The sequence below is a fragment of the Pseudopodoces humilis genome, chromosome 6, assembly GCF_049639895.1.
Source record: "Pseudopodoces humilis isolate 2021_Gansu_Grassland_sample_001 chromosome 6, ASM4963989v1, whole genome shotgun sequence".
Taxonomy (NCBI): domain Eukaryota; kingdom Metazoa; phylum Chordata; class Aves; order Passeriformes; family Paridae; genus Pseudopodoces; species Pseudopodoces humilis.
Window position 1 is genome coordinate 26762453 of NC_142205.1, and position 9533 is coordinate 26771985.

The 9533-nt window shown below is 42.6% G+C and overlaps 1 protein-coding gene across 1 annotated transcript in view; it reads right to left on the bottom strand.

Annotated features, from left to right (window-relative positions):
- CHIC2 (cysteine rich hydrophobic domain 2) overlaps positions 1–8353 on the bottom strand; it is a 28815-nt gene extending 20462 nt beyond the window's left edge. Inside the window, exons 1-3 of the mRNA XM_005517713.3 lie at positions 8137–8353; positions 2753–2807; positions 2457–2612 (exon numbers count right to left, since the gene is read on the bottom strand). Coding sequence (XP_005517770.1) covers positions 2457–2612; positions 2753–2807; positions 8137–8255 — 330 coding nt within the window. The 5' untranslated portion in view covers positions 8256–8353. The remainder of the gene's footprint in view (positions 1–2456; positions 2613–2752; positions 2808–8136) is intronic.
- Positions 8354–9533: the final 1180 nt, after the last annotated feature.

Genomic DNA, 9533 nt, shown 5'->3' on the forward strand with positions numbered 1-9533 from the left:
ACGCATCACCATGGACCCCCATTTCCTCAAGAATCCTGGCTGTTGTGACTATATTTATGGCTGAGTCCAGGCAGGGAAAGGATAGGTAAGGAAGCCAAAGCATGGAAGATAATTTGATCAACACAACCCTCTTTCAAGACACAGGTAAAATCAGACACAAACAGTTTAAGAGTTCAAATGTGAATAGTTCACACCAAATACATTAGTCTTATGCATCAGCAAAACTGCAGCACTAGCAGCAAACCAAGGTAGTCCATCAATTTCTTTTTTTCTTTAATTTTTTTGTTGTTGTTGTTAGTGGAAGAATATGAAGTTGTTTCTTGTCACAGTTCTACTGGAATCCACTGAGCAAATAACAGACTGGAACCTAAATGAACCAGGTATTATTTACAACTGCTGTTTTTGCTGAGCAGCTCCAGGTAATTCACAATGCACTGTCTCTTACTTTCCACACTTCCAGGATAGTATGTATTGTTAGCTTCCTGCACTTATCATGGCACTTTGACATAAACTGATGGAAAGTTCTAAGATTTTTCTTTTATGCAGAAGCTTGTGGATACAAGTCAGTACTGAAATCTTACAGGGTTCAAACCCTGTAATTCCAGGGACTTATATCACTTCATATTTTTCTGCTCTGGGTCTACCAAGACAAAGTTAGATCCACCCATACCTATACAAGCAACCCAAGTGGCAGTGATTTTTCACCATTTTTCTGTAATTAAAAGTAGTAGCCCTGACTAGAATCATTAAAAGTTCTTCTGCTTGTTTCCTATGCTAGAATTTCAAAACATGTCCTTGAAAAATACTCCACAGCTCTCCTCCTTAACTCCTCTACCAAAGAAAAATATTCCTTCACAGCCATTTCCACGATTAAGAGTTAGGAGTCTGGAAAAGCAATCTCTTCCCTCTCACTTTGTCTTTAAGAACACTAATTAATTAATTCTCTAGCCATACTCTCCAGATGCCAAACTGACACCAAGTTCTGAGTTTTCTGTCTGAGAAACAACCCTGCAAGAAACACGTTCATTTGGCAAGCTGCTGACAAGGACAAGTGTTGCTGATCTGAAATCTCCAGATTGATCTAAATTACTTTTACACTGGAAGAATAAACAAACTGTCACCAGTATCAAATGCCATTGTGCCATCTACTTTGTTTAGGTATCTGAGCCCTAAGTTGCACTAATGCTGGACATCCAAGCGCAGAAAAAGATGCAAAGGTCCATTAAATGTCTTCTGGTACCAACTTCAGCAGGAAAAATGCAACATTTACTGATAGTCTGGGCCACACTCTAGGATGACTTGCACAAGTTCAGTCACAAATCTGTGTCCATGCTCCTGCTGTTCATACTCTTTCCAGGACTTTTCTCTCCTTATGCATCCTATATTACAGCTACAATGACACCACCACCCTCTTTACAGCCTCCTCTGAACAAAGTATCCATGGTTGGGTTTTTTTCCCCAGACCTACCCTTTTGGAAGAAGCTTACCTTTTTACCTTATTCCACACAGGTTCTCTTAACTGTTGCTTCAGCAGGTTCCCACAGAGAACCTCACTCATCACCTTCAAACTGTTTTCTGACTCAGATGCTAGAAGCCCTTGTATTTTTTCTGACACTGTTTAACAATGTATAAAAAGTTGATTAGAGGACCCTGCCAAGAAGATGAGAGCTTGTGACATCAGCCCCTGCCAAATTACATCCTGTTATTGTTTCCTGCTAGAACACATGTGAAAAAGGTTCAAACTTCATAATACCAGAAGCATTGTCATTTAAAAGTTAAACACAGACAGTAGCAATGTAAGCTTCCCTTGTGTTTGTCACCTACAGTGACAAACCTTGAATGGTAAATCTCTGCAAGCTACTTAAATAACCTGCTTATCTGTTGAAGCAATTACCAGATTCTAATTTCTTCTAGCAGATTTTTGAGCTATGGCTATACAATCATGCTACAGGATACTTACTAGTTTGCAACAGCTTAAAGATAAAAAACTTCAGAATAGAAAAATCTATTATTCTTTTTACAAACTGCCTTTCTAACAAAAAACACGTGGCTCCTTGGGGCCACAGTGTAATCAGAAGCTCCTCAAAAATAAACTGCCACTCATTCACTGCCAAATTCTGATAATCTCGAAGAGTGTATCACAGAGAAGATGTAACTATTAAAGAGCACGTTGAAAGTTGGTTCAGTAACAATAATTGCTTTACAACAGATGGCTCTAGGAGGCATCAGCTTTATGACTTCTCATTGACTTATAAGCTCAAAGTCCTGACTGGTGTCTCCTGTAACTTTAACCAGTACAGCAGACAAATGATAGCAAAATGTACAAAAAAAAAGTGATTTAAGTAAGTGCTAGCAACAATTTTTAATGGTGAAGGAGGAAAGAAAAAGAAAGAACACCAAAATGAGAACAAAACAAATACAATTCTGTCAAAAATTGTATTAATAATTCAACTTACTCTTTTACTGAGGCAGATAACTGGCCACATACTACAACCTAAAGTGCAGCAGCAGCAAAGGCATCCACATAGTAGCCATCGCACATTAACTGGAAGATTCTTCTTAAGACAACTGTTAACCCTACTGATGCTGGCTTTGAATTCTTCAGGTGCAACCTACAAGGGAAATGAAAAAAGAAGAAAACTAGTACTACAGCAGTGTCATTTGTTACTTTTACAGTACTCTGTAGTTGGAACACTTGTTTTTGTAATAAAACTCGAACTCCAGTTCCAAACTTCTATTCAAAGATACTCACCTTTCCAGTTAAAGATGAAGGAAATTCTGCTTCAAATTTGTTGCTTAGTCCAAACCTGCAAAAACAAAATTTAGATTGCACCAAAATTATAAATAATCCTAATCCATGCCACAAATTACTAGCACCTCATAATACTCTGAGGGTCTGTATCAGTAACACCATTAGTTTTAGGAAAACACTACTTGCTATTAAACTTAATTATTACTATTAAAATTATACTAACAAACAAAAATACACCATTGTACACAGATTGTTTCAGGAAGGCAATGGGTAAAGGGAGTGTTCATCACCAAATCCCACAACAGAGTGCTCTGACTGAAATTAGTCAGAAATTGATTTTAAACTGTTAAAAGAAAGTGCAGCTAAAAATAAGGTGCAAGTAGCTAACTTCTGGGTTTGCTTTCATCTGACATTACTGATGCAAACAGTGCAAACAGATTTGAAGCAAGATTACACAAGTTCCGTGACAAATACACTAAAGCAAAGACAATGCGGAAGTATACGTCACTCACATAGCTGCAGATGCCAGAGAGTACAAGAAGAAAGCACACCAGGAACAGCCAGACTTACATGCAATCCATATGCAGCAATGCCTGTTGCCAAAGTTTGCAGCAGCACACTGGGATACATAGTTTGAAGCTGTAGGTGACTTTTTCATAGGCTCTTACGTAAACTAAGCAGGTAATTTTCCTAACATTGGTTACAGGCAGTAGAATCATAGAAACATAAAATTATTTGCACTGGAAGGAACCAAAAATTATCTAGTCTGATCTCCCTGTCACTGGATCAGATTGCTCAAAGCTGCATCCATTCCAATGAACCAAGTGTTCCACTGAACACTTCCAATGATGGTGCATCCACACCTTCTCTGGGAAACCTATTCCAGTGTCTCACCACCTTCACCCTTATATCCAAATTAAACCTATGGTCTTTCTGTTTAAAACTATTCCCCATAGTCCTGTCACTATAGGCCCAGGCAAAAAGTCTTTCTCCACCTTTCTTATAAGCCTCCTTTGTACATTGATAGGCTGCAATCAGATCTCACAGGAGACCTTATTTACACAGCATTTATCTACCATATTTCAGCATTTGTAACTAAAATAGTAGCTATGCAGGTCTGTAAGTCTCTCAAAACTGGTGAAATAACAAACGAGAACTGTTACACAGAAACACATATGGCAAGTTTACTACTTCAACACAGAAAAAAGGAAACTTAACTTACTGGAAACATTGCTGCTATTGAAAATCCTGCTGAATACTCCATGACAGGAGGACCATCCACCCTTTCTTCAAACTACTGAGTGAAACTAAGCGCTGAGGCAAAAGTTATGAAAACTATCAGTTAAGTGTCATGCCCTACTTAAAATTGCCAGTAGGTTGAAGTGGAAACTGAAGTCTGAATAAAACCCTTGTATTCACATTTATTTTAGAAGCAGACAAGCCTGGAGAATGACTCCAAGCTCGAGATACACAGCTGCCATCACGAGTCTCAAAACTAAAAGGTAACACCACATAACTATATAATTAGTTTATTAAATCAGTATTTGTGAAGTATTCAAATGTTGACAGCTCCCTCAAACACAAATATTCATAAAGCTCACAAAAGTCACGCCTGACAAAAGCAACCCCCACTCAAGAAAAGCTCTACAGCTATCTGAAATTACAAACACTGAGGCAGAGTAAGGCTCAGAAACTTCCAACCAATGCTTGGTTAACTTCCAACACTTGCTTGAAGTTATAAGCAAAGAGACTGAGAGCCTGTACTCAAGGTTTGTGGTAATGTTTAATACATGGTGGGGTAGCAAAGCTGAAGCTAACTCAAACAGCTACCAGCATAATTTTGAGCTTGACACATTGGAGTGTTGCCACCATATGCAAGTAGCAAAAAAGAGTGACTCCATACATTAAAAACATACCATACATTTTAAGTAGTTATGTGATCTCAGACTTGTTACTCTTGACTGCAAGCTGAAATTTGGAAATTGAAGTATTAGAAACTCCACAGAACATTACTACATGTTCAATGTAAATACATAACTGCTCTGACAAAAAAAAAAAAAATAGCAAAAAAAGCCTTAAAATAAAACATTGGAAACCAGTATTTTGGAGATGCATTTCCTCAGACAGCTGTCCTACTACCTACTATAGCACTAGATTTCTTTAGTACAATACTGCTTCTCCAGTGACACACACCCTACTCTGCTTGCTCTATGCCTTTCCCACTGTACATCATGTGTTCAACAGATCCATGCTCACCTCATGCATGAATACTTTCTTTACCCTTCCTGGACCTGAACAAGCATTTCTGGAACCTGACTCCACTTGAAGGGTACAAATAAATTCCTGCCCTTGTGTAGAGTAGAGAAAGAAATGGTGAGAGGTAGAAACTTCAAAGTACAGAATTTTACAGGATAGGACACAGACAATTTGCAATCTTTTCCAGAACACAGCTCAGATCACTCTAACACAAAAAAATTGACACATGCTATCCTCTTCCTCTTTGTCCTCTCTTATTGGGACACTAAACCATTTTTTCACTGCCCTTAACTCTACTCTTTATGTCTGCACGTTCCCAACCCTTAAAAAATAAATATGTATTTTACGAATTTTAACATGCTCCATGATTCTCGCATAGCCCTGTTTTCACTCCTATATCCTTGACACCAAGTAAGGTTGAAAAATATATTAGCAGACTTCAGTTTAATAATAAAGAAACTTGTGTAAATACGTATTTTGCAAGTTCTTTTTCCCCCTACAAAAAGTTATCTTGCATTAAGATACAAGGTGCTGTAATAACAGCACAGAAAAGAATTCATCATCACATCCCAATGGCTCTCCATCATTCCAGTAGTGCAAGAATAAATCCAGTATTACAGTCATATAGTTAATACAGTCTGCTATATATATATGGTACATGTCTCAACTGATCGCGGAACAGGAAAACAATCACTGGAAAACACTATCAGACCTATCATAAATATTCTCTTCAGGATTTCAAACACATCATGTACCTCCATTCCTACCATAATATGATTTTAGAAACAAGTATGAAACACCTTGGACTTTCAGTTCCATCTCTATTTTCACAGTGCTTTCAATCTTTTTGCCATTACAAGAAAGAACCTCAAATTTTCTGCAACCAGGTGATGTTACTCCCGTCTTCCAAGCTATCAAAACTCCGCTGGTGTGAAAACAGTTTAACTTAATATTTAAAAAACAATGTTAAAAAAATACATTAGCATTGCTTGCACATGCTTCAAACAGTGAGTTTAAGGAGAAAACTTAATGCTAACCGAAAGCTCCACATCCTCTAAAGGCAAAGACTTCATATGGTTTATTTGGACAATATTTAACTGCTTTCCTTCAATTGATTTTAATTACACAGCCTAGATACGACTCACACACTTCATTCTCTGTTGGATGAAATCAAGTAATGGTAAATGTCTTTCTGATGTTAATATGTAGTCATGGAATTGACATATTTCAAACTCAACATTATGACTCCTATGTAAGATCAGAAAGGATATGAAAAACTATGAAAAAAGAGCTTTTGTTTAAATATACACACAGCAGAAGCAGTCAGCAACTCTTCACATTGCAGAGCCAGGGACAGATCAATCCAGTATTTGCTTAACTGCTGACCATTTTTTTTAGACCTTTAAAACGCACACATGCTTTTATACTGGCAAGACTAATTCATCACGTACACAGGACTTGACCTATTCCTTATATCCACCAAATGAATGTTCTAAAAGGGATCTAACTTTTAACAATAAGCTTCTGGGGATCAATGACAAAAAAAGTTACAGGTTGTACAAAGGTAAAAGTGGCTGATGTTATGTAGTTAACTGTTAACACCTGGCACAGTAAAGAAAGTAGATGAAGATCAATTGCCTAATTTTGGAGGCACACATAGGTATTTCATTGCTCATTCAAAACCTAAAGAACAAGTACTTTAAGGAAGATCTTAAAGTAATAATGAGCTAATAACTATTAATGAACAATTAACAAGGTAACCATCCTTCAACCACAAAGCGCTTACTAGTCACAGCCAGTCCTTCACAAGCTTCCCCAACATTCCACTAACAGGCCTTCATCTAGTCTTGCACAACTTACCCTCAAGTATTGGAGAAGAAACCAGTATTTGCCTCTGTTTCAGCTATTTGTACTTTTCATTCGCTAATATGAAAACTATCTAATCGTGGGTTTGTTCTGTTTTTCAGAAACAGACCAAGGCTACTGGCTTATTTTCAGTGAATCACTGGTACAGCTTCCGCTCACAATAAACAATCATAAGTTGAACACACTGACTACATGCTTCTATTCTTTCACAGGGCTTCCTCGGCTTCTGGCCCCATCTGTGTCCTTCTAACTTTCCAAATCACTCTCAGCTTATCCATGCCTTACTTCCTGTTTTTAGCTAGACAGCTAACTGCACTGCCCAGTATTTGTGTCAACCAGATAATAAAGCAGCAGTGTACCCAAGTGCCAAAAAAACTTGTCAGGTCAGCATCTGAAAATCATTAGAGTTTATGAGTCTGAGAGGAACGGATGACAGTATCTTCAGCTTTTATGTCTGTACTACAAACCTAGTTCTGCTGAAGACTGAATACAAAAAACCAAAAGTTTGTACTACTGTGTCTTGTCTCCAGGTTTGTATTTCAGCTTCTGACACTGTACATTGTAACTGACAACTACTACACTTCAACAGAGTGAGCCTGACAGAATTGATGGAAGGAATGATACCCTCATCTCTTACATTATTGAGAAGCACTACACAAGTTCGTGGACACTTGCTTCTAGACTCAGATACCAAACATGCACAAAACAAAGTTGCTTCCATGTCAAACACAGTGAAACACACAGCAATCACAACATAATTTTACACATAGCTATCTGACTGATGCCTTTTCTTTGTTAAAGTCCTCAGAGCTATATTAGCAGCCACAAGTTAAATGGGGGTGGGTAATAGGTACATAAACAACCTTGTTCAATAGTCCAGCCGGTCATGTGCTGGCACGTACCTGTTATACACAGGAACACAGGCACTTTACTTCCTGACAGCTCATCATTTTGGACAAATACTTCACATTCCTCTGCCACTCACAGCCCAGTCTTGTTTCCTCAGCGCCTGGTTAGAGGTTTGCACCCGCCTGCGGGTTTCCAGGCGGCTCCCAGCTGCCCGGTGGGGCCGAGGAGAGCCCTCTCGCAGCTTCACGGACGTAGGGGAAGGGCAGCAGTCCCGGCCCGGTGCTCCCCACGCCTACTCCCCGACTTGCCCCAAGTTGTACCCACGGGCTCGGCGCTCCCGGCCGCCCCCGTCCCGCCGCCCGGGCCTCCTCCACCGCCCGCCCCGGCCGCGCAGGCCCCGGCGCGGCCCTTACACGGTGACATGGCCGGAGCCGCGCACCACCACCGGGTCGGGGGAGTACTTCAGGAGCTGCTCCTCCAGCGCCCGTTCCTCGTCCTCCTCCTCCTCGTAGATCTCATCGAAGTCCGCCATGGCCGGCCCGGGGCGTCCGATGAGCCAGAGGAGCCGGGACGACGCGAAAGGAGCCGGCCAGCGAGGCAGACGGGAGGGGGCCGGCGGGGGCGGCCCGGGGCCGGGCCGGGCGGCAGCGGGGCCGCGGCGGCGGCAGAGGCTGAAGCGGCGGCTCCGGGCGGGGAAGCGCCCGTCACCCTCCGCGGGGGGGAGGGGGCGAGGGGCGGGGCAGGAACAACAACAACAACATCCGGCCCCGGTCCCGCCCCGGCCCGGCCCGCCCGGAGCCGCGGGGGCTGGGGCGGGCTCGGCGCTGCTGTAGCTGCCGTGGCCCTTGGGGTGTCCTCGAGCGCGGCGCTCCCCGGGCCCGGCCCTCCCGGAGGCACGGAACGGGTCAGGCTGGGAACGACCACAGCGGTCATCGGGTCCAACCCCCTGCTCAAGGAGGGTCTTCCTAGAGCACATGGCACAGGAGTGTGTCCCGACGGTTCCTGAATATCTCCGGTGAGGGAAACTCCACAGCATCTCTGGACAACCTGTTCTGGAGTGTGGTCTCCTGCACAGTAAAGTTCTTCCTTACACTGCGGTGGAACTTCCTGTGCTCCAGTTTCTGCGCGTTGTCCCTTTTCCTATTGCTTGGCACCCCTGAGAAGAACCTGGCTCCATCCTCTGACATCCTCCCTGCAGATTCTGATGGGTATTACTTAGGGTCGCTCTCAGACATCTCTTCTCAATGCTGAGCAGGCTCAGCCATCTCCCCACAAGAGAGATGCTCCAATCCCTTCGTCATTTTTGTCACCCTCCATTGGACCTGCTCCAGAAGCTCCATGTCTCTCTTGCTCTGAGGAGCCCAGAACTGGACACAGCACTCTTGATGTGGCTCACTAGGGCTGAGTAGAGGGACAGGATCCCCTCCCTCAGCCTGCTGGCAAAGCCCTTCCCAACGCAGCCTAGAATACCGTTTGCCCTCTTGACCGCAAGGTTTTAACCCTTTTTTGGGCATCCATGAAGTCCGTGGGGGAAGGGGGGCGGTTGGACAACTGCTGTGAGTTGAGGGGTTGCCCATGGTCCCTCTGGCTTAGTGCAGGGAGATGTGCAGAAAGTGACCCCTGGCCAAGGCTGTCCTGCTCACATGAAGGCTGAGACCGGGTGTCTGCATGCCCCTTGGTGCTGTCAGTTCCTGGATCTGCCATTCCTATGGCAGCCTTGAATTCTCCATGGAAAGCATCATGCTAAGGCCACTGTTTGCAAAGCAGGTGAGCAATGAATTTGCAGAGGAACAGCCCCTTTAGGACATCA